At 43.2% G+C, this 24,621-nt stretch overlaps 1 protein-coding gene across 2 annotated transcripts in view; it reads left to right on the top strand.

Annotated features, from left to right (window-relative positions):
• Window positions 1–24,621, top strand: part of ETV4 (ETS variant transcription factor 4) — a 748,952-nt gene that overhangs the window by 359,469 nt on the left and 364,862 nt on the right. For both annotated transcript variants that reach the window (XM_044055177.1, XM_044055178.1), the window contains exons 6-7: window positions 16,938–17,061; window positions 19,070–19,246. In XM_044055177.1, the coding sequence (XP_043911112.1) occupies window positions 16,938–17,061; window positions 19,070–19,246 (301 nt within the window). The remainder of the gene's footprint in view (window positions 1–16,937; window positions 17,062–19,069; window positions 19,247–24,621) is intronic.

Here is a 24,621-nt window from a genome sequence, read left to right as displayed (position 1 = left end):
ACTGGAGAGGCTGCAAAAGTACCTCACAAAGACGATCCTAGGCCTTAAACACTTGTCCTATATGGACAGACTAAAAAAACTCCAACTATTCTCTGTCTCATATTGCCTACTTATAGGCGATCTCTGCTTGACTTACAAAGCCATGTCTGACTCAGCTCTGTTAGGAATGCTACATCTAAAGAAATCCCAATCCCTCCACACCACACGCTCCAGAGACCGCATCCTCATTACCACAATTAACAGAACATGCTGGAGGGACAGCTTCATAACACAGAGACTGCCCATGCTATGGTACAGACTTCCCATACATGTCAAGCAGAGTACCTCGCTGACCCTCTTCAAATGAAATCTTGGTGAGTGGATGGGTAACAGAAAATTCACCCCGGGGATAAGTCCAGTGGCTCTACTCGACAGAGGCACTGGGAATTAAGGTCGGGTGGCACTATGCCAGGGTAATCCTATGGCTAGGCTTGTAAAGGCCTCAGGGCCATTAGCCTAGTACACACCTATGAACCTATGAACTATATTTTCCTCTCTACCAGAATGACTCTTAATATGTCTGAAATGCAAATAAGCTGTGTCTCATCTTGTCCGCCATTTCTTTGCAGTTCTGCTTCCTCAATGCACACTTTGTTTGCATGAAATCTTGATACTTTCCTGAGAAATATTTCTCGAGTTTCACATCATAAAGTCCATCGCCTGTAAAAATCCTATCCCAAGAAAAGCCTATATGGTAAGATGTTTGTATGCTGCCATCTTAACCTTCCACTGGGGCCTTAAATCTAACAATGGATGTTCATCGTGCATACAGCTGCAGTAATCACAGATGGGTTTTCAGCCGTCAGGCGGTCCCTCAGTCGGCCGAATTCCAAAGTCTTGGTCCGGCGTCGGTTGTCGTCGCTTACTCTTCTGACGTCAGTGAGACCAGAGTATATAAGACACAGCCAACGCCATGTTCTTCAGTCTTTTTTGCCGCGCGGTGCCCGAAGCAGAAGCAGTTCGCAAGTGCCGGTCGGCTAGCTCCTGAATTACGAAAAAATTGGAAACCGAAGTCTTCATTAAAGCTAAGTACCCTGTTGGGGAAACTTTTCTTGCCTCAGACCGATGTCAGAAAAAGTTAATAATTGTATTTCTTGTGGGAAGCAAATACCGCATAAGGATTTCCATTCCCTTTGCATACCTTGTTTGGGCCCAGACCACGACGTCTCGGGCTGTCGCTTTTGCGCTACCTTCAATAAACGCACTATTAAGCGTTCGGGCGGAGTTCGCCCAACACTACTTTGGTAAAGCTTTTGATTATAAAATGTCGTCGGATACTCCGACTACCGTTTTGCCCAAAAAACGCAAGGAAAAGGACCGACACACGAGGCCTGCGGTCCCCACCGACACCACGCCGAAACAGGCTACACGTGGTCCGGTTCTCAGCGAGATGCCTTTGCAGTCCCTGACTACCGACGACTCTCCTTTGACGGTGTCTTCTGTACCCGAGACCGCTGGGTCCTCGGCCCTTTCCCAGACTACTACCGAAGCCCCTGCTAATGTAGAGCCTACTAATGTGGACAGGTCCACCTCTACCCATGGTGTTTTTAGGCCCTCATCTTCCTTTTCAGTTAAGGCCTTTACTAAATCCAAAGCAGCCAGGCATCCCACCAGACCTGTTGCACAGGGCCCATCTTCAGGACCCATGCCTAAAAAACAGATGCTAAAAATGGCTGAGGATTTAATTACTCTTATCAGAGGTTCTCATCCCCCTCCGGACAAGAGACCCAGAGTGGAGGAAGATTCTCCCTCCTCTGATCAGGGATCCATTTTATCAGATCATTCTGATGCAGAGGAACACACTTACTCTCCTTTTGAGGATTCGGATGCAGAACAGTCCATTCCTTCGGTATCCCCTCCTGAGGATTTTTCCTTTGGGGAAACCTTGCACACCTTGAGGGAACACTTCCATTGGGAAGGCCAAGACTTTTCAGATTCCAAGAAAAGACTTAGGGAATTTCTTTGGTTACCTCAACACAGACCTCTGGCTATACCCCCTGTCCTGGACGTACTGGATGATGTCTATTCGGAGGCTTGTCTTAACCCTGATTCTCTGCCTCCTGCGCCAGTCAAACCTGATAGGTATTACAGAGTACCCAGCTCTCACCAATTTCTCTTCAAAGGCCATAATGCTGACCCTGAAACCATTTCACAAGGCCCCAAGGGACTGAAGGCCTCCACTGCCAAGAATCCACTTCCTGCAGAAAGGGAATCCAGATCTCTAGAAAGGTGGGGTAAAAAGGTATATACCTCGGCCACCCTAGCCATGAGGGCCTTAAACTGTCAGTTTCATATGATTAAATATCAACAGTACCTGTTATCACAATTAAGGAACAAAATGTCTCAACCTGAACAACCAGATTTAAAGGAGTTACAGGATATGATGCATAGTGCGGAGCAAGTGGGTAAACACACCTTACAATGTGGTTATGATGCCTTAGAGGCTTCAAGTAGAGCAGCTGCTACAGGATCAGTCATCCGCAGACATGCCTGGCTGAGGGAACAAAATTTGCCTGATCATGTGAAAGCAAAACTTCTTGATGCTCCTTTACAAAAGGATGTACTATTTGGTACTAATGCTGAGGACATACTACGGAAAATGGAAGAAAAAGCCAAATCTATGCAAACTGTCAAAGCTTTCTTACAGGTCCAACCACCACGTTTTAGCAGGAATTGGCCCTCAAAAAACTGGTCCTTTCCAGCCACTGACAAGCCCCAAAGAGGTAGATACAGACGCACAAGGGGCAGAGGGCAATCACAAGGATCATATAGAGGCAGACAATGGCAAACTCCAGCACCAAGAGGTGGTGAAGACAGTGCACAACAATACAGGAAGCAAACCCAATGACTCCCTCATTACCATGCCAAGCAAGTTTCAGCTGACAGCACCTTTGGGAGGGAAACTAGCATTATTTGCAAGCAATTGGCATATTGTCACAACAGACAAATGGATACTGGACATTATAAACAGAGGCTACAAATTTCAATTTCACACTCTTCCAAAAATGAGAGGCATGCCAACCCTGCCACAAAATCAAAGGGCAGAGGCACAACTGCAAATTTCAAAGCTCATAAACATGAAAGCTATTCAAAAGGTACCTACGCACCAACAAGGTCAAGGTTTTTATTCAAGACTTTTCTGGTACCAAGGAAAGGAACCGACTGGAGACCCATTTTGGACTTATCCATCCTAAACACATTCCTACTGCACCAAAATTCAAGATGCTCACATTACAGCAACTTCTTCCCATGCTGGGCAAGGAGTTTTGGCTGGTAACATTGGACCTCAAGGAGGCATACCTGCATGTCCCAATCAGACAAAGCTGCAGAAGATACCTCAGATTTCTTGCAGGTTCAATCCACTATCAATTCTCTGCATTGCCCTTTGGCTTATCTACTGCGCCCAGAGTATTCACAAAGTGCCTGGCATCAGTGATCGCCTACTGCAGACTTCAAGGGATACAAATTTACCCTTATCTGGACGACTGCCTGATCCAAGCGGACAGCAAACACATACTTCTAGAACATCTGGCATATGTGACACGGTTACTGCTTTTTCTGGGATATACAATCAACAAAGAGAAATCAAGGCTAACACCATCTCAGAAAATAACCTTCCTGGGGGCCAACCTGGACACAAACACCCAGATGGCATATCTTACGCCAGAAAAACAGGGGCAACTATCTCAGTACTTCAAAACACTAGCAAAAAGTACCAGGCTTACTGCAAGGAAAATCCTGCAGGCTCTGGGATTCATGGCATCTTGCATTCTTCTAATCCCATGTGCAAAGCTGCATATGAGGAAACTGCAATAGTACCTAAAAATCTATGGTCTCAACACAGTCACAGCTTGAAGCAATTATACCAATAATTCCATGTTTGCAAAAGGAATTTCTATGGTGGGCCCAAGCATGTCAAGTAAACACAGGCCTTCCATTCTGCAAGCCTCAAGCAAAACAAGTCATAACCACAGACGCCTCAGATTACGCCTGGGGGGCACACATGAAGGACAGGTGCATTCAGGGCAGATGGTCCCAAAAGGAAAAGCACCTTCACATCAATCAAAAAGAAATGCTAGCAGTAATAAATGCAATTACAGCTTTCAAGGACTTCCTGCATCCAGGACAATTAATGATAAGAACAGACAACACCACAGTAATGTGGTACATAAACAAACAAGGAGGAACACACTCATACCCCTTGTGCAGACTAGCCATGACTCTTTGGAACTTGGCTCTAGAAAGACAAATCGAACTTCAAGCACAGTACTTGCCAGGACTGGAAAACACACTGGCAGACACTCTAAGCAGAAATATGACAGATCCACACGAATGGAAGTTACATCCTCAGGTGTTTACAAAAATAATCCAAGCGTGGGGAAGGCCAGACATAGATCTTTTTGCCTCCCACAGGAACCATCAATTGAAAAAGTTTTGTTCAAGGACTTGTCACCCAAAGGCCTGGAGAGTGGACGCCCTTTCATTCAGTTGGACAGCATGGACAGTTTACGCATTCCCACCTCTGCCTCTCCTGCCCAAGGTGCTTCTGAAAGCAAGAACAGACAAACCGAGGATGATACTGATAGTTCCAGATTGGCCAAGGCAACACTGGTATCCACTCCTGAGGAGCCTAACTCATACTCCTCCCTGGTCCCTGCCTCCAATGCCTCTTCTGCTGACTCAGCACAACTACAAAACTCTTCACAGTCAGCTGAAAACACTCAACCTCGCCGCATGGAAAATTCCTTAACACTACAACAGACCCTACTCTCCAAGGAGGTGCAGGATGTCATTTTGGAGGCCAGAAGACCATCTACTAGAAAAGCTTATTCCGCAAAATGGAAGCAGTTTTGCTCTTGGAATGAGAAAAGAGGCCAGGACCCTAGAAAACTGAACTTGTCTCAGGTATTACAGTATCTTGCTGAGCTGCTGAACAGTGGACTTTCATTTTCTTCCATAAAAATACATGCCTCAGCCATTTCTGCAGAATTCAACACGGACCCCCCTTTATTTTCTCACCCACTCTTACGACAGTTCCTCAGAGGGGCTAAGAATATAAGACCTCCAAGGAAGCAACCAATACCAGCCTGGGACCTTAATTACATACTAGAAAAATTAACATTGCCTCCTTTTGAACCAGCTGCCTCAACAGATTTGCAATATTTGTCCTGGAAAACAGCCTTCCTTCTGGCCATCACTTCAGCTCGTAGGGTTTCTCAACTACAGGCCCTCATGGTGGTGCAGCCCATCCTCATCTTCCATCAGGACAGGGTTTTACTTCGTACCAACCCATCTTTTATGCCAAAAGTGGTATCCAGGGTAGCCTTAAATCAAGCCATACACCTACCTACCTTTTATCCTAATCCTCAAAACAAAGGGGAAAGGCTGCCGCACTCTTTAGATATCCATAGGCAGCTACGTTATTATTTGGACAGAACAAAGTCCTTCAGGAAATCAGAACAACTTTTTGTGTCCTATGCTGTAGGGGCTCAAGGGAAACCAGTTACCAAACAGACCATTTCCAAGTGGATTGGCCACTGCATACGGTTTTGTTATTCCTATCATGGGAAATCTGTTCCTACAGGTATCAGACCTCACTCCACCAGGGCCACAGCCACCTCTACAGCCTTCCTCAGAGGTGTTCCTACCAAAGATATTTTGGAGGCAGCCACTTGGAGTTCTGTACATACCTTCACAAAACACTACCACCTGCCCTTATATTCCAGAACAAGAGCAGGCTTTGCCACTGCTGTTTTGCAGGGCATTCTGGCTCAACCCAATTCCTCCTAGTACCTACCACCCTATGCATAGCTTTGGGACTCTACCCATCTGTGATTACTGCAGCTGTATGCACGATGAACATAGTACAGTTTTGTACCTACCATAAATGTAGATGTTCGAGTGCTAATACAGCTGCAGTACAGGTTTCCCTCCCTCCTTCCCCACTTGGTAAAGGCATGGGGCCTAACAACCTCTTCATACCACCTGACTGGGTTATCCTGCTATGTTTTATTTGCTTGCTTACACTGTTTTTGGATTACATTGCATTGCTTGTATATGTAGATAAGCATTATTTATGTATTGCCTTCCTTTTGGGGGCACCTGACATCTGGGGCAAGAAAGACTGAAGAACATGGCGTCGGCTGTGTCTTATATACTCTGGTCTCACTGACGTCAGAAGAGTAAGCGACGACAACCGACGCCGGACCAAGACTTTGGAATTCGGCCGACCAAGGGACCGCCTGACGGCTGAAAACCCATCTGTGATTACTGCAGCTGTATTAGCACTCGAACATCTACATTTATGGTAGGTACAAAACTGTACTTTAAGGTCTTCACCTTATAGAAACAAAGGTACAGGGTCTGATTCTGACCTTGGTTTATTGGCTAGAATTAGAATGGCCCTTCAGGGCTGTTAGCCTAGTATTCATGTATGAACCTATGAATTGATTCCACAGCTGAGACTTAATGGCATAAAATGTGATACTTCATGGTGGCAGAGGGAATGAATATCAGATGAGTATTCTTCAATGTTCTTAATAAAAATCACAAGTTATACATCTGAATGATCAGATGTATGTCCTTCTGGAAGGACTTCTATAGCAAACAGATGTTTTCAAAGCAGAGCTGGTGTCCTCCCTATGTAAAGGCTGTCAGATAAATGCCCCCAGAAAGGAGATAGCAGCTGCAGCATCTTTCTTTCTTTTTTTTTTCAGCAAAAGGTTTTTTTATTAGAGTCGTTTTCTGGCCTGAAATTGTCCATTAAAACGACTTCAAACGTAAAAGTCATGGGCAAGCAGAATCGCCATATAGCTGAAACACCTGGTGTTCATAAGGGTCATTTGCATATATCTCATGTGCCTCTGTTACAGGAGGTTTGGGAGGTCACTCATTGGAAGTTCTAGCTTGGCTGGAGTTTTCATTTAGTTTTTACTGATTGTTTTTTTCAGTATGACCTTCTCACTCTTTGTTTTAATTTGTTAGTTGGGATATTTTGCAGTCATCCTAATGATAATGGACATCGGCTGGGTATAGCAACCCTGTGTTTCTTAAGCTTAGTCAAACACTCTGCTTGTGTTATGCTGATGAGTTCATAATAAGGCCGAAATATGCATCTCCATAGCTAGTGGGGTTTGGCTTTTTTGGCCTGAAATTGTCCATTAAAATGACTTCAAACATCCATTCTGAAGGGGGTAAGTGCAGATGTCACCTTTATAGCCAATGTCAGTTTATGGCTGTGACATCAAACGTTGCATGTACCCCTGCTCATAAGACTTTTGTATACTGGCCGGATGTCCGGTGCTGCAGACCACAGCCTCCCTGCTGTAATGAATACTGCAACATAGAAGAGAAGGACATCTAAGGTTATGGTAAGTTCTTACACAACTATTCTTTCTTGTGCTAACTGAAAAAATGCATGATATTTTTTTTTCACTCAGTTGAAATGGCATTTGTCTTCAGGTCCTCAAAATTAAGGAAATGACCTTTAAACTACCAAAACAAAAAGCTGTATTAGCCAGCACCATGGCATAGAGGGATAAAGCACTAACTACATCCCGGTTCGCCTGGGTTCAATTAAATTCTGAGGCACTGGCAGATAGGCGATGGGCAGGCCCAGTGTGGGGAGAAAGGACATTCTTCGATGATGTTCCCTGGGCGGAGACATGGTCCTGTGAAGACAGTAGTCCTCACACAAGGTCAATGAACACAGGGGAGAAGGTGGGTTAAAGACAGGTTATAAAGAAACAAAATGTCCACCCTGCAGAAGTAGTCGGCCAAACACTCCAGTACACCCTTAAGTTTTGCTCCAGTCCCAGCCCTAGCAGGGAGAAGGCAAGGTGGCTGGTAGACCTGGTAATGGACATGAGGCACTGGGTAGAGTGCCAAAGAATGATGCAGGGGTGAAGGAACAAAAAAACAGTTGCTTGAAAATAGTATTGAGTAATACTGTACATGGCTGAGAAATGATTGGATGAATGTATATCAGAATGGTCAGTCCTTACCTTATTATGTGTCCCTGTTAGAGTTCCTGAATAAACAGACTCCCAGATATATTGGTATTTCTTCCTTGTTCAACAATGCATTATGGCTTTTCCACATCCATTCCATCTCTAGGTCCATTTTCTGACTGGCTTTCAGAATGTGATATATAATACTATCCAGCTAGCAAACTGAATCACCCTGTCCAAATCCTTACCCATGACTTGCTAACCTTTTATGTGAAAAACAGTCAGCATGCCCCAGGCATTGCCTGAGCTTCCAAAGCATCCTTTTTCTTTTTTTTTTCACATATGTTAAATTTTTAGGCTTCATTATCAGGACTTCCAGAGTGTGCTACTTCAGGTAAGTTCTGCAAAAGCTGTGCGTAGAAGGCGTCTGTATTACGTGATCGAACAGTGAAATGTTCGAACATGTAATAATCAACCTCTAAATGTCAAAATGCCATAATGTCAAACGGCAAAAAAAAAAAAAAAACACCCAAACAAACCATAGAAACGCTCTAAGCAGAGGGGCAAACCACCATGCCCCCCCACACCACCCCCCCCCCCCGCTACTTAAATATACCAACTCCGAGATCGCACTACAGTGCAGGCAATGGAAAACTTTCATTTCCACACTGTACGGAGATGTCCATTGAACCATTTGACATTCCGCCAGTTTGACATTTAGGGGTCGATTATTGCGTGTTCGAACATTTGACTGTTCGATCACATAATATACACCCCGTACAAAGTGGGGTTACAGCTGTTTTTAGTGTAAGAGGTGAAAAAACAATTTAGAGAATTGCAACTTGGTTAATGCACTAGCTGTAGTTAACATTATTAAAAAACAACCAATGCTGTTTTTGTGGGGTTTCTCAATCTTAATTCTGCATACTCAAGACTCGACAATTTTAACATCTCACATGCGCACCAAATGCATGTAGTTACGGCTCTAATGACTTGTGCAGAGCAACCAGCCAAATTGTAAATAATCATAATTTAAAGGACCCACTTGGGATTTCATGGCACTGTGTTATTTAAGTTCTAAATTGGTATTTTCCGGAAAATATAGGCCAATTGAGAGTTATGGGTGAGGCTGAAATTAAAAGATGGGAGACCTGATGTGGTATTCCTGAAGGAAGACTCATATCGATAAAATAGAGCTAATACAAGGAAGGGAATCTAGCATTAGCTATTCAGGTTAAAGCACTTAGAACTATTCTCGTGATCATATAGAAGATTAAGAGGAAATACAGTAGTGGTACATAAATGCCTACAGGAGCCATTTTTATTGTCTTACACTGGACTGTTGAAGTCTTTTATTGGGGAGAACAGATTAATTAAGAGTTTTGGCATAAATAATATTACAGGAATGTGGTTCTGACTAGGTGTGGTTAAGTGTAAAACAGCTTACCTTAAGATTTTAAGTGTTTGACAGAGGTCAGCAATGTTAAATAAAAATAAGGCACTCATTTTGGTGCAAGTTGCTATGAGGTTTGATGGCAGACAGTGAAAGAATAATAGTGTTCCTTGGCTGTAACTTTGTCTTGTTTTGTTGTTTAGTGCAATTTGTCAAGTAGATATGAACTGAACGTCTTCACTATAAAGTTTTTCTACTTTCATTTCCATTATTTTTGCTTTGGTTTGTGTGTTTGCTTGCTGGCAAAGTTTGCTGAGCCTTTGCAGCCCTCAAAGTCCCTTGAGTTTGGGACCCTCTGTATTAAACCAAATAGCGTACTAGATTGCTGCTGATACTGTTGTCTTGAAGTCTTAATTTCTTATTAAAATGATGATTAAATCAAATATTTAAGGTGCATGGACTTTCTCATTATCAGTATATAACAATATTCTGGCAGTCATGAGGTATGTTGGCACCTCTTTTTCCTAATAATTGGTAAGGAGCTCTCTAAGTGAAAGTGACTGCTGTCATGTTACCATGGACATCGCACTCCAGTGCAGAAACCGTTTCATTGCCAGACACATCATGTGCATGCTGTGATGTCTGGCTAGCTATACCAGACTAAAAAATAATAATAATTGCTAAATTAGATGTTCGTGTTTCACTGTCGCAGTCATTACATTTGGGTTATCTGCTTGCAGGTAGCCCTCAGTCGGCCTGATTGTCAGTGTCTTGGGTCCTGCATCAGTTGCTGTCTCATCTTCCATGACGTCAGGTAGTCAGGGGTATAAAGCATGCAGCTGACGCCATTACATCAGTCTTTCTTGCCATGCGGTGCCCAAAGCAGAAGCAGTTCGCAAGTGCCGGTCTGCCGACTCCTGAAATTTTTGTTTTCGAGTTTCAGAACCAAAGTCTTCAAAAAAGCTAAGTACCCCATTGGGGATCCTTTTTCTTGCTCTAAACCGATGTCAGTAAAAGTTAACAATTGTATTTCTTGTGGAAAGCAAATACCTCATAAAGATTTTCATTTGTACTGCATTCCTTGCTTAGGCCCAGACCACGATGTCCTTCGCTGTCAGTTTTGTGCCTTAAGTCCTCAAACTATGCCTCTTAGGTTCATTTTTGCTTCAAACTACTTCGGTACTCTGTTTAATTATCCAGAAATGGCTTTGGTAAGCCATCAGACTACCGATATTCTGAAAAAATGTTAAGATAAAGACAGAGACAGTCCGCATATGTCCAAAGCTGCCAACGATGCTTCCTTTAAGCTAGTCGCCAGTTCGCCGTTACTCAGTGAGGCACTTTTGCAGCCCCTGAAACCCGTTACTTCAGATTCGCAGACCTCTAGTGACACCCATTCGGAGTTCGGTATGGCGCGAGATGCTGTAACTGTGGAACCTGCGGAAGTCTCTACCTTGGATGGGTTCGGAGCTGCTGTGCAGGCACTGGCTTCTGAGGGTGTATTCAGGCCTACAGACTTGCATATCAAACTGGTGCCATCTTCTTCTTCAAGGCCTAAAACTCGATCCACACCTGGAAAACCGATGTCCAAACCGCATGGTCAGCCTGTATGCCTAAAAAACAAATAAGAATGGCCGAAGACCTTATTATTCTAATTAGGGGAAGCCAGCCTTCTCCCTCTACGAGATCTAAAACTGATTTTCCTTCTGATTCTTCTGATCAGGATTCTGAAATTTCTGTTTCTTCTGATAACCAGGATTTGCCCTTATCTACCTATGAGGATTCTGATGCATTGGACTCCATACCCTCTGCTTCCCTTCCAGAAGATTTTTCTTTTGGTGAAATTTTCACACTCTTTGGGAGCACTTCCACTGGGAAAGCCAGGAATGTTCTTCGTGTTTCACTGTTGCAGTCATTACATTTGGGTAATCTGCTGGCAGGTTGCCCTCAGTCAGCCTGAATAACAAAGTCTTGGGTCCTGCGTCGGTTGCTGTCTCCTCTTCAATGGCGTCAGGTCGTCAGGGGTATAAAACATGCAGCCGACTCCATTTTATTCAGTCTTTCTTGCCACACGGTGCCCGAAGCAGAAGCAGTTCGCAAGTGCCTGTCAGCCGACTCCTGAAATTTTCGTATTCGAGTTTCAGAACCGAAGTCTTCAAACTAAAGCTAAGTACCCCATTGGGGAAATTTTTTCTTGCTCCTTACCGATGTCAGTAAAAGTTAATAATTGCATTACTTGTGGGAAGCAAATACCTCTCAAGGATTTTCATTTGTACTGTATTCCTTGCCTAGGCCCTGATCACAACGTGCCTTGCTGTCGGTTTTGTGCTAAATTTAACCAATGCACTATTAAGCGTCGGTATATTTTTGCTTCTAAATATTTTGGTTCAAGATTTAACTATCGTGAAATGTCATCGGTTAGCAATCCGACTACCGGAGGTCACAAAAAACACAAAGAAAAAGACAGAGAAAGACCGTCGGTCCAAAACCGACGATGAAGCTTCTCCTAAGCCAGTTGCCGGATCGCCGATACTCAGTGAGGTGCTTTTGCAGCCCCTGATACCTGCTACTTTTGAGTAGCAGGCCTGTACTGAGACCCATTCGGAGTCCGGTATGCCGTGAAATTCTCAGAGCATTGAACCCGTGGATGTCTCTCCCTTAGATGAGTCCAGAGCCGCTGAGCATGCACCGGCTTCTGAGGGTGTTTTCAGACCTCAACATTTTTATATTAAACCGACGCCAGCAACAAAAACAAGGTCAAAAACAACTTCTATGTCTAAAAAAATTGACGCATGAGCCACGTGCTCAGGCCCCTATGCCTAAAAAACAGATGATCAAAATGGCTGAGGATTTAATTACCTTGATCAGGGGTTCCCAACCCCCCCCCCCATAAGAGGCCTAGGCAAGACTCTGATTATGAATCTTTAGATCAGGTTTCCATGTCTTCTGATTCCTCTTCTGATCAGGAATTTCTGTTCCACCCTATGAGGATTCTGATGCAGGGGAATCCATCACATCTGCATCTCCTCCTGAGGATTACTCTTTTGGAGAGACTTTGCATACTTTAAGGAAACATTTTCACCGGGAGAGTCAGGACTTCTCTGAATCAAAAAAGAGGCTTAGGAATTTCCTTCTTCCTCAGCATAGGCCTTTGGCAATACCTCTTGTATTAGACATTGTTGATGATGTGTTCTCGGAATCAAGCATGGCTCCTGATTCCCTGCCTCCAGCTCCTAGTACTCCAGACAGATATTACAGGGTTCCTGACTCCCACAAATTTCTTTTCAAAAATCCTGCTGCTGATCCTGAGACTATCTCTTAGGGTCCGAAGGGTATAAAGGCTTCTACAGCCAAAAATACTACCCCTTCTGATAGAGATTCCAGGGCACTGGCTAGATGGGGTAAGAAGGTTTATACATCTGCAAGCTTGGCAATCAGGGCTTTAAACTGCCAGTTTCATATGCTTAAATATCAACAGCATGTTATGGGCTTACTGAAACAGAAAATGATGTTGATTTCTGATTGTGTGGAAAATAGCTTTACAGGATTTATTGCATTCAGCAGAACAGGTTGGAAAGCATACATTGCAATGTGGTTTTGATTCCTTGGAGGCCTCTTGAGGGCTGCCATTACTGGATCTGTGATTAGAAGGCATGCCTGGCTCGAGCAAAATCTGCCTGATCATGTTAAAGCTAAATTGTTGGATGCCCCTTTGCAGCATGATACTCTGGTAATAAGGCAGAAGAGGTTTTAAAGAAAATGGAAGACAAAGCTAAATCTATGCAAACTGTAAAATAATTCTTGCAAGTGCAGCCACCCAGGTTCAGTAGGCACTGGCCTACTAAAAATTGGTCCTTTCCTGTGTCTAACAGAGCCAATCAGGGCAATTCCAGGTGCTCAATAGGCTCCAGATATCAATCACAGGGTTCTTACAGGTCAAAGCAATGGGGTACCGCCACCTCTAAATCTGGAGGTTACAAAGCACAACCCTACAGTAAGCAGTCTCAATGACTTTCCTCTACCATCACCAAGCACTTATCTTTTGGCAGCCCCCTTGGGGGGGGAACTAGCACTTCATGCTCAAAATTGGCAGTTAATTACCCAGGACAAGTGGGTATTAAACATATTATCCCAGGGGGTACTGATTTCATTTCCATACTTTGCCAATTCCAAACGGATGGCCGGATCTGCCACAAAATCAGTGGGCAGAGGCCCAGAAGCAAGTCATGTCCCTCATGGATATGGGGGCTATTCAACTGGTACCAGAAAAGGAAAAAGGATAAGGTTTTTATTCAAGACTTTTCTTGGTACCCAGAAAAGACAATTCATGGCCCCCAATACTGGACTTATCGATTCTGAACACTTTCCTGGACATTCCAAAATTCAAAATACTGACTTTACAACAGCTACTGCCTATGCTAGGCAAGAATGCTTAGTTAGTAACGCTAGACTTAAAAGAGGCATACCTGCATATCCCAATAAGGGAATCATGCAGAAGATACCTCTGCTTCACAGCAGGTTTTTTGCATTACCAATTCTCTGCACTGCCCTTTGGCTTATCTACTGCGCCCAGTGTCTTTACAAAGTGCCTGGCACCAGTAATTGCATTCTGCAGACAAAGAAGCATACAAATCTATCCTTATCTGGACGATTGTCTCATTCAAGCAGAGGACAAGGACACTCGTCTTCAACATCTGGTGTTTGTAAAAAGGCTTCTAGCATGCCTAGGGTACACCATAAATGAAAAGAAATCACAACTGATACCCTCTCAAATAATTACATTCCTGGGTGCAAGCTTTAATACAACTGCCCAGATGGCTTACCTCACGCCACACAAAAAAAGGCAACTGACAACATACTTCAAACAAATGGCAAAAATAACCCAGTTATCTGCAAGATACATTATGCAGGCTTTGGGGTTCATGGCATCCTGCATTCTACTAATTCCATATGCGAGACTGCATATGAGGAAACTTCAATGGTACCTAAAACGTTTATGGAGTCAACATTGTCACAGCCTAGAAACAATGATTCCTCTCATTCCCTGCCTACAACAGGAGTTTCTTTGGTGGGCAGAGACATGTCACCAAAACAAGGGACTGTCATTCACTCTACCCCCCGCCACCCAAACCCTAACTACAGATGCATCAGACTATGTTTGGGGAGCCCACCTGGCAGGGAGATGCATTCAGGGCAAATGGAGCCCAAACCAAATGCATCTGCATATCAACCAGGAAGAAATGCTAGCTGTTCAGAATGCTCTGACAACCTTCAAGGACTTACTTCATCCAGGACAACTTCTAATAAAGATGGACAACACCACAGTTATGTGGTACATAAACAAGCAGGGGGTTACACATTTCTACCCCCTTTGCAGACTAGCCATGGCCTTGTGGAACACAGCCTTGACTTACCAAATACATCTTCAAGCTCAATTCCTGCCAGGAAAGCAAAATACTCTGGCAGACGACCTAAGCAGAAATCTTATGGACCCGCATGAATGGAAACTGGATCCACAAATCTTCAGCATCTTAACACAGAAATGGGGGAGCCCAGACATAGATCTATTTGCCTCTCCCCAAAATTATCAGTTGGACAAATTCTGCACAAGAACCCATCACAAAAAAGCATGGAAAGTGGATGCTCTATCCTTCAGCTGGAAAAACCTATCAGTCTATGCCTTTCCCCCTCTGCCTCTACTCTCAAGGTCTTACTAAAAGTCAGACAGGAAAAACCATTTATCATTTTTTATCCAGACAGGGTCTCTCTGAGGGCAGACCCAATATTTATGCCTATGGTGGTGTCCAGTGTGGCCCTTAACCAAACTATTCATTTGCCAACTTTTTTATCCAAATCCACAGAACAAGGGGGAGAGAATTCTGTATTCTTTGGACGTACACAGACAGCTTAGATTCTATTTGGACAAAACTAAGGATTTCAGGAAGACAGAGCAATTACTAGTGGCATATGCTGCAGGATCACAAGAAAAGTCTATCTCCAAGCAGACTATTTCAAAATGGATAGGCCACTGCATTTGTTTCTGCTATTCACAACATGGCAAGCCAGTGCCTAAGGGCATTAGGCCGTATTCAACCAGAGCTGCAGCCATTTCAGCAGCCTTTCCCAGGGGAGTACCAACTAAAGACATCTTAGAGGCTGCTACTTGGAGTTCAGTGCACACCTATACAAAGCATTATCATCTGCCGCTTTAAATCCAGGGCAGGCTTTGCCACTGCAGTTCTGCAGGGCCTCATAGCCGCTCCTAATGCTGTTTAGCTCCAGCCTCCCAACCATAGCTTTGGGACTCTACCCAAATGTAATGACTGTAACAGTGAAACACAAAGAACATAGTACAGTTGTGTACACTTACCATAAATGTAGATGTTCGACTGTATTCACTGTTGCAGTCCAGGTTACCCACCATCCCCCTTATTTATGCTGGAACTTATCTTTCTTTCTCTGATCTGTACAACCTATGTGGGGTATTTGCTTGTAGATGAAGGTAAAGTTTATAATGGTGCATGTATGTTTTATATATACATATATATATATATATATATATATATATATATATATATATATATATATATCAATTCTGGCTACCCTTTAGAGGGCACCTGACATCTGGGGCAAGAAAAACTGAAGAAAATGGCGTTGGCTGCATCTTTTATACCCCTGACGACCTGACGTCAGGGAAGAGGTGACAGCAACCAACACAGGACCTAAGACTTTGGAATTCAGGCCGACTGAGGGCAACCTGCCAACAGGATTACCCAAATGTAATGGCTGCAACAGTGAATACACTCGAACATCTACATTTATGGTAAGTGTACACAACTGTACTTTACATTCCCTCCAGCCCCTGACTTCTATTGACTATACCTCTCTTCTTGTTTACTGCATTTAAGCTTTCTGGTGTATTTGCTTTTTGTTGGAGGTGTAACCTTGTATATAATTGCTTCCCAATATGGGGGTGCCTGACATCTGGGGCAAGAAAAACTGATGTAATGGCATCGGCTGCATGCTTTATACCCCTGACTACCTGACGTCATGGAAGATGAGACAGCAACCGATGCAGGACCCAAGACTTTGATAAACAGGCCAACTGAGGGCTACCTGCAAGTAGATAACCCAAATGTAATGACTGCAACAGTGAATACACTCGAACATCTACATTTATGGTAAGTGTACACAACTGTACTTTCTGCAGTGAGCCAATGAGAAAAATACATTTTGTGTGCAGAGTGAAATTTGGGATTAGCATTGGTATTGTTCCCCACTGACATAAAATATCTGCTTAAATTTGCAGTTTTTGAAAGCATACAACACTGCACAACAAGCTATCTTGAAACTAAATTTATGGTTCCATGTATGTATAAAAATTTATTATGAGAACTTATTAAAATTTCAATGGTAATTTGAAGCTACCTTAAATACGAAAGTAGCAGTATGCCTTATAAGCAGATTCCTATACATGTCATGTAATCCAGACTATTAATTGTAGATTCCGCAATCCTGACTGTTTTCACATGATTTTACCTTTCTTTCATTTTCAGTGGCTTTTCACAGTCCTCTTGTGAAGATCAAAAAAGAGCCCCAAAGTCCATCTTCCCACACAGCTAATTCCTGTAGCCAGAAACAGTTTCAGTATCAAACCAGTGACCAGTGCCTTTATGCCAGGTATGTAAAGTTACCAATAAATGTAATGTTTTAAAAATATCTGTCAATGGAAAAAAAAAAATACAAAAAAAATTGGGGGGCTGTAGTGTGTGTGTGTGTGTGTGTGTGTGTGTGTGTGTGTGTGTGTGTGTGTGTGTGTGTGTGTGTGTGTGTGTGTGTGTGTGTGTGTGTGTGTGTGTGTGTGTGTGTGTGTGTGTGTGTGCGCGCGTGCACAAATTGTGTATATGTGTGTGTATATATATATATATATATATATATATATATATATATATATATATATATATATACATGTGTATGTATGTATATATATATATATATATATATATATATATATATATATATATATGTATATATATATATATATATATATATATATATATATATATATGTATGTATTGTATATTCACTATCACAATCTTGAAGCTCACAGTCTTGAAATTCATAATCCTAAAACCATAATATCGAAAGATCAAATATGTTGAAGACCACAGTAACAAACTCCTAGTCTTACCCCCTTGCACAACCCATGTTAGTACTACTTATTAGGCCCACAATCCTGCAGGACCCATGTTAGCACTTTTTATAGCCCTACAGGACCAATGTTAGCACTTGTTATTAGGTTCACACTCGTGCAGGACCTATGTTGGTACTCTAGGTACACAGTAGTGAAGGGGATTCAGTATTCAAGATCTTCAGATATTGTGGTTTTCATGTGTTTATACATATATATAAAATATACACGTGTGTGTAGTGTGACACTGAAGGTAAGAAGGTGCAATGTAACACTTGGGTGGCAACGTCTGTTAATGATAGCTTTCAATAGAGAAGTTTACATTGGGAGATGTGGTCACATGTCATCATGTTTCTGAGTGTCTGAATGCTTTGGCTAGGGGTTAGAAGTGTACATTGGGAGATGTGGTCACATGTCATGTTTCTGAGTGTCTGAATGCCCACCCTTTGACTAGAGGTTAGAAGTGTTCATTGGGAGATGTGGTCGCATGTCATAATGTTTCTGGGTGTCTGAATGCCCACCCTTTGGCTAGAGGTTAAAAGTGTACATTGGGAGATGTGGTCACATGTCATCATGTTTGTGAGTGTCTGAATGCCTATCCTTTGTCTAGAGGTTAGACGTGTACATTGGGAGACGTGGTCACATGTCATCATGTTTCTGAGTGTCTTAATGCACACCCTTTGGCTCGAGGTTAGAAGTGTACATTGGGAGATGTGTCACATGTCATCATGTTTCTGAGTGTCTGAATGCCCGTCCCTTGCTGGAGGTTGCATAATCAGTAATAGTGGCTCAGTCGATGGCACCCTCATGCCCCTGAGAGTGGAAAAATCTAAAAGTTCCAAATTTCAACATATGTAACTTTAGGCCTAGTTATAGCATAATGATTATAAATGGCAATCTGATTCTAGAATGCTATGGTATGCATCATCCTTTAAACGGCGCACTATAGAAACTTCAAGCCACCCATTCTGGACATTGAATAAATGAGATTTAAGGACAATTCTTTGGAACCTACTTAAGCATATATGGTCAAAGCACCATGGAAATGCTGCAAATGCTTATTAGAAAATTTTGAAATACGTTTGACACATATACCCCATCTACCTGTTCTCATACATCTGACAACTAAGAAGTAAGCTGGAAATTACTGATCAGTGATCACTGCTCGGTCTACCAAGTGAAAGCGTAAACATTTTAAATGGTTACAAATTACTAGGGAAATTTACATAATGTTACTGGTTCTAATTCACTCTCTCAATGAACAAATTAAATCAGCACCAGTGCAGATACTTTCTAAGAGAAACACCTTGCTAACCTCCTTTCATTAACAGAACTTTATGCCTTTTCAGAAAATAGTAGCTACTTACTTATCCCCCCCCCCCAACAGTTCACAGGTCCATTGTCTGTATTTTTGAGTTTTACACCAAAGAGGTACTGTATATTTATTATTTATATTTGTATGTGGTACGTTATCTTCACTTGTGTTCTTTTTCCTAGTGCCTATGACCCAAAAAGACAAGTTGGACTCAAGTCTCCAAACTCACCCAGTTCAATGTCTCCACTGCAGCATTTCCCTCCTAATGCCCCCTTGAATTCTAGACAGGACCCACAGATCCTGAAGCTACAGGCACAATCACAGCCCATTTCGACCAAAGGATACCCTGTTGATCAAAGGTAAGTGGTGATATGGGGGTTCAAATAAGGTGATGAATAACATTAACAAAGAGGAGTGGAAACTGGATTTATCATCATGGACTGGCAGTTTTTCAGTAAAACAGTGAAATGGAAATGTGAATCATGTTGATGCCATGCATATGTTAATATATTTATCATTTTGCTGTGTGCCAAATAAACCATTCATTATTTTCTTACTTGGAGATACTCGTCAAATTTCCATTTGCTTGTTAATTTTCAGCATTTTGCAAGCTAATTTTTAGTTCCTCAGATAAGATAATGTTTTGCTCAGTTCAAAGTGATGTTTGCTCTTATCTGAAATGACACTTTATTATGCATTTATGACACATTGAGATGGAGCTGGAGCTGAGCACTGAGAGAGTTTTTTGAATATTGACACCAGAACCATATGCTGGAGGTCTTGGGTTCAACTACCAAATAAGAACCTGTATTATTCTTTCACTTCCATGATCCTAACAGTGTCTAAGCAGAGGCCTTTCTCAGAGTGTGTGTGTGTGTGTGTGTGTGTGTGTGTGTGTGTGTGTGTGTGTGTGTGTGTGTGTGTGTGTGTGTCTGTCTGTGTGTGTGTGTCTGTCTGTGTGTGTGTGTCTGTCTGTCTGTGTGTGTCTGTGTGTCTGTGTGTCTGTGTGTCTGTGTGTGTGTGTGTGTGTGTGTGTGTGTGTGTGTGTGTGTGTGTGTGTGTGTGTGTTTCTCATATGAGCACTGACTGAAATTCTTGAGCATCTGTGTAAGCGAGCAGCATTTTCAGTGCACAGAAAGTAACTAGATGTGCATTTCCTGGTTATACAACATCAGAGGTTGTCAGATAATGCAAGTATGTGGTGGAATACTAGTGTGAGCAGCACTGGAATGCTAGTGTGAGCAGTGCTGTAATACTAGTGGGAGCAGCACTGGAATACTAGTGTGAGCAGCGCTGGAATACTAGTGTGAGCAGCGCTGGAATACTAGTGTGAGCAGCGCTGGAATACTAGTGGGAGCAGCACTGGAATACTAGTGTGAGCAGCGTTGGAATACTAATGTGAGCAGTGCTGGAATACTAGTGTGAGCAGTATTGGAATACTAGTGTGAGCAGTGCTGGAATAGTAGTGTGAGCAGTGCTGGAATACTAGTGTGAGCAGTGCTGGAATAGTAGTGTGAGCAGTGCTGGAATACTAGTGTGAGCAGTGCTGGAATACTAGTGTGAGCAGTGCTGGAATACTAGTGTGAGCAGTGCTGGAATACTAGTGGGAACAGCGCTGGACTACTAGTGGGAGCAATGCTGGAATACTAGTGGGAGCAGCGTTGGACTACCAGTGGGAGCAATACTGGAATACTAGTGGGAGCAGTGTTGGAATACTAGTGTGAGCAGTGCTGGAATTACTAGTGGGAGCAGCATTGGACTACCACTGGGAGCAATACTGGAATACTAGTGGGAGCAGCATTGGAATACTAGTGTGAGCAGTGCTGGAATAGTAGTGTGAGCAGTGCTGGAATACTAGTGTGAGCAGTGCTGGAATAGTAGTGTGAGCAGTGCTGGAATAGTAGTGTGAGCAGTGCTGGAATACTAGTGTGAGCAGTGCTGGAATACTAGTGTGAGCAGTGCTGGAATACTAGTGGGAGCAGTGTTGGAATACTAGTGTGAGCAGCATTGGAATACTAGTGGGAACAGCGCTGGACTACTAGTGGGAGCAATGCTGGAATACTAGTGGGAGCAGCGTTGGACTACCAGTGGGAGCAATACTGGAATACTAGTGGGAGCAGTGTTGGAATACTAGTGTGAGCAGTGCTGGAATTACTAGTGGGAGCAGCATTGGACTACCACTGGGAGCAATACTGGAATACTAGTGGGAGCAGCGTTGGAATACTAGTGTGAGCAGTGCTGGAATACTAGTGGGAGCAGCACTGGAATACTAGTGTGAGCAATGCTGGAATACTAGTGGGAGCAGCACTGGAATACTAGTGGGAGCAGCGTTGGACTACTAGTGGGAGCAGCGCTGGAATACTAGTGGGAGCAGCACTGGAATACTAGTGGGAGCAGCGTTGGACTACTAGTGGGAGCAGCACTGGAATACTAGTGGGAGCAGCGTTGGACTACTAGTGGGAGCAGCACTGGAATACTAGTGTGAGCAGTGCTGGAATACTAGTGGGAGCAGCGTTGGACTACTAGTGGGAGCAGCGCTGGAATACTAGTGGGAGCAGCACTGGAATACTAGTGGGAGCAGCGTTGGACTACTAGTGGGAGCAGCACTGGAATACTAGTGGGAGCAGCATTGGACTACTAGTGCGAGCAGTGTTCCACCCTAACAAAATTTATTCATCTTTGTCATAGCTCTACATGTATTCTGTATAGATGTGTGCTCTGTTCCTGCACTGTAATACTCCAGTGTAGCTTCGAAGTAACTGACAGTGTGATAGGGGTGTATCCCTCCTCAGTAGCCCCTAGTACTAAGAACGCAGGTATTAGGACCATTCAGCATTCTGTATGTTCCCAGATTGCCACTCCTCCTCACATATCCCATAATGCACAACAGACGCCTCACACTGCTTTAGCATTTTTTGGAGATTCTTTGCTAAAATGTAGCAGTTTTTCACCCATTTAAGGTTGTAAGTTCCTTTTTTACTTGTTGGTTACTTTTTGCAGTAATTCTCCTTTGGTAGGTTTTATTGTTCCTCATCTCCTTCTCACCCCTTCAGGTGTTTACCCATTTCTTTAAAAAAATAAAGAAGACAAGAAATGGTTATTTTTTCTTTCTTTCTTTTTTCTTAATTCTGTCTACTTCCCTCTCTTCCCTGAGAGTTTTTTTAGCGCTTTTTGTTAAGGTATTTCTCTTTCTGAGAGAGCTTTATATCAAGTAGCCTTCTGGAAGTTGGCTGTAGCTTGTGTAGTCTGGCAGTTGGGGTAGAGGGTTAAGGCTGAGGTCTAGTTTCTCTGGTGCAGGGTTTGATTTCCTCAGCTCTCATTTGCTTATTGTATGACCCTGAGAAAGTCATTTAACCAGATAGTGCTTGGGGGCAACTGCAAATCTGGGCTAGGCTCATTGATCCCAGGACCACAAGCCTAGTAACTACCTATGAACCTTTAATGTCTGCCTTTAAACTAATGTGAGCTTCACTTTTGGCATTTCCACCTCTGCCTGTGGCACTTTTTCAGCATTCTTTGGAAGTTGCCATTTTGTTTTGTGTCTCTTTGTTTATTTATTAAGTACTTGTGGTTTGTAGGTTTCACTTCTGAAGCTATGGAATTTGGATTTCATAAGTTTCCTTCTGGAAGAAAGAGACCTTAAGGGGTTCAGACCTTGAGCTTGTTTCCTATGCTTCTCAGTCCAAGATTGACAAACAGCCTTTGACCTCCAGATACATGCATTCTGAGTCCATCCTTTCTTTTATATGGCTCAAGGTCAACAAGCCTACAACATTTTGAAAAAGCAGCATCCCCTTGCAGTCTCTAATGTGGCTGAAACAGCCATAGAACCTCCTTTGAAGTCAAATATTGGTCATGTGATGGGGTCTTCAGTCCGCATTCTCTTCTCCTTACATTTCAGCAAATAGGATGCCGGGCTTTTTTATTGGTCCCATTTTCCTCTCTGACTATCAGAAGTCTGTGATAATCTTGGAGTCATGCTGCCAAGATGGCTGCCACCATGTCATAATCCCTGCCATTGGTTGTTATTCTTTGGGTTATGGGAAGTTGGTGGAGGATGTGCTACAAACTCAATAGCAGCTGTCCATAAATTTCTTCTGCGGTCTCAGGTTGGAAATCAACCAGTCCCCTTTGTCTCCTGAGCTCTGGACAATCCCCTTTGTCTCCTGAGCCTTGGACTCTTTCTCCTTGGCAACCACCTTTGCAACATCAACAAATGCTTGTTGTGTTAAATGTGGCTTTATCCTCACTGCAGAGAAATACATTATAGTTTATTTTGATGAATTTAGCATCAACACTGCCTACCATATCAATAATATTTCATTTAAATTTGACCCAGTTATCAGAAGCTTGCAGACCTATGTTGATAATAACCTGTCCTTTAACCATCATACCTCTATCATGGTTAGAAAATCCTTCTTTGCTGCCTAGCTTATCTTCCATATCATCTTTAACTACTATGATAGTCTAAAAGCCCTGTCTTCTACTCAGTCTCTTACAGAATTCTGGGGATAACCTCTGTTTAGCCTTTCATGCCATGAGTGCCCCCATATTCTTTGAACTCCTTTTCCTAAACAGAACCATTCATAAAGCAAACGTATGTGGTACAGGGTTTGCTTCCCTCCGTTCAGATTGTCAGATTGCAGATTCTAGAGCCCTAACCCTGTAACTCCACATTAACAATAGTAGCTGACATGGCAGGTACCTAACCCAGCATATCACCTGTTTCTGGAATATATACACATCAAGTAGACTGCTTCCTTGGCAACCTTTAAAACTAGTTTGGAAGATTGGAATGGCAATCATAAATTTTTCACCTTGCATATGTGAGGAGATTTAAGAGACCGGTTGGCATAATGATTAAGGTCTTCGCCTCCCATGCACAAGGTACAAGGTTTGATCCTGACCTCCAGCCAATGCATGTTTGGAGTTTGCATGATGTTCATCATGCATACAGCTGCAGTCATAACAGATGGGTTATCCTGCCGTCAGGCGGGTCCTCGGTCGGCCGAATTCCAAAGTCTAGGTCCGGCGTTGGTTGTCGTCGCTTCTTCCCTGACGTCGGTGCAGCAGGGGTATAAAAGAACCAGCTGACGCCATTTTCTTCAGTCTTTCTTGCCGCGTGGTGCCCGAAGCAGAAGCAGTTCGCAAATGCCGGTTGGCCAGCTCCTGAGATTTACAAAAAATATTTCAGCCGAAGTCTTCTTGAAAGCTAAGTACCCCGTTGGGGAAACTTTTCTTGCCTCAGACCGATGTCAGACAAAGTTAATAATTGCATTTCATGTGGGAAGCAAATACCGCATAAGGATTTCCATTCCTTCGGCATTCCTGGCTTAGGCCCAGACCATGACGTCTCGGCCTGTCATTTTTGTGCTAGATTCAACAAACGCACTATTAAGAGTCGGGCGGAGTTCGCCCAACACTATTTTGGTAAAAAGTTTAATTAAATTATGTCGTCGGATACTCCGACTCCAGTTTTGAGTAAAAGACGCAAAGATAAGGACCGACATACGAGGTCCACGACTTCTACCGACACCATGCTAAAGCCGGCTACAGGTGCTCCGGTTCTCAGCGAGGCGCCTACACAGCCCGAGTACCGATGATGCTTCTTTAGCAGTGTCTTCTGTGCCCGAGGTCACAGGCGCCTCGGCCCCCACTCCGACTACAGATACCGACGCCACTCTTGGTGGGGAAACTCAGAGTTTAGACAGGCCTGCCACCTCTCAAGGTGTCT

The sequence above is a fragment of the Protopterus annectens genome, chromosome 13.part0 (genome assembly GCF_019279795.1).
Source record: "Protopterus annectens isolate FY-2018-M chromosome 13.part0, PAN1.0, whole genome shotgun sequence".
NCBI classification, from domain to species: Eukaryota; Metazoa; Chordata; order Ceratodontiformes; family Protopteridae; genus Protopterus; species Protopterus annectens.
The sequence above is the reverse complement of the archived record's forward strand: the minus strand, read 5'-3'. Positions and strand labels throughout refer to the sequence as shown.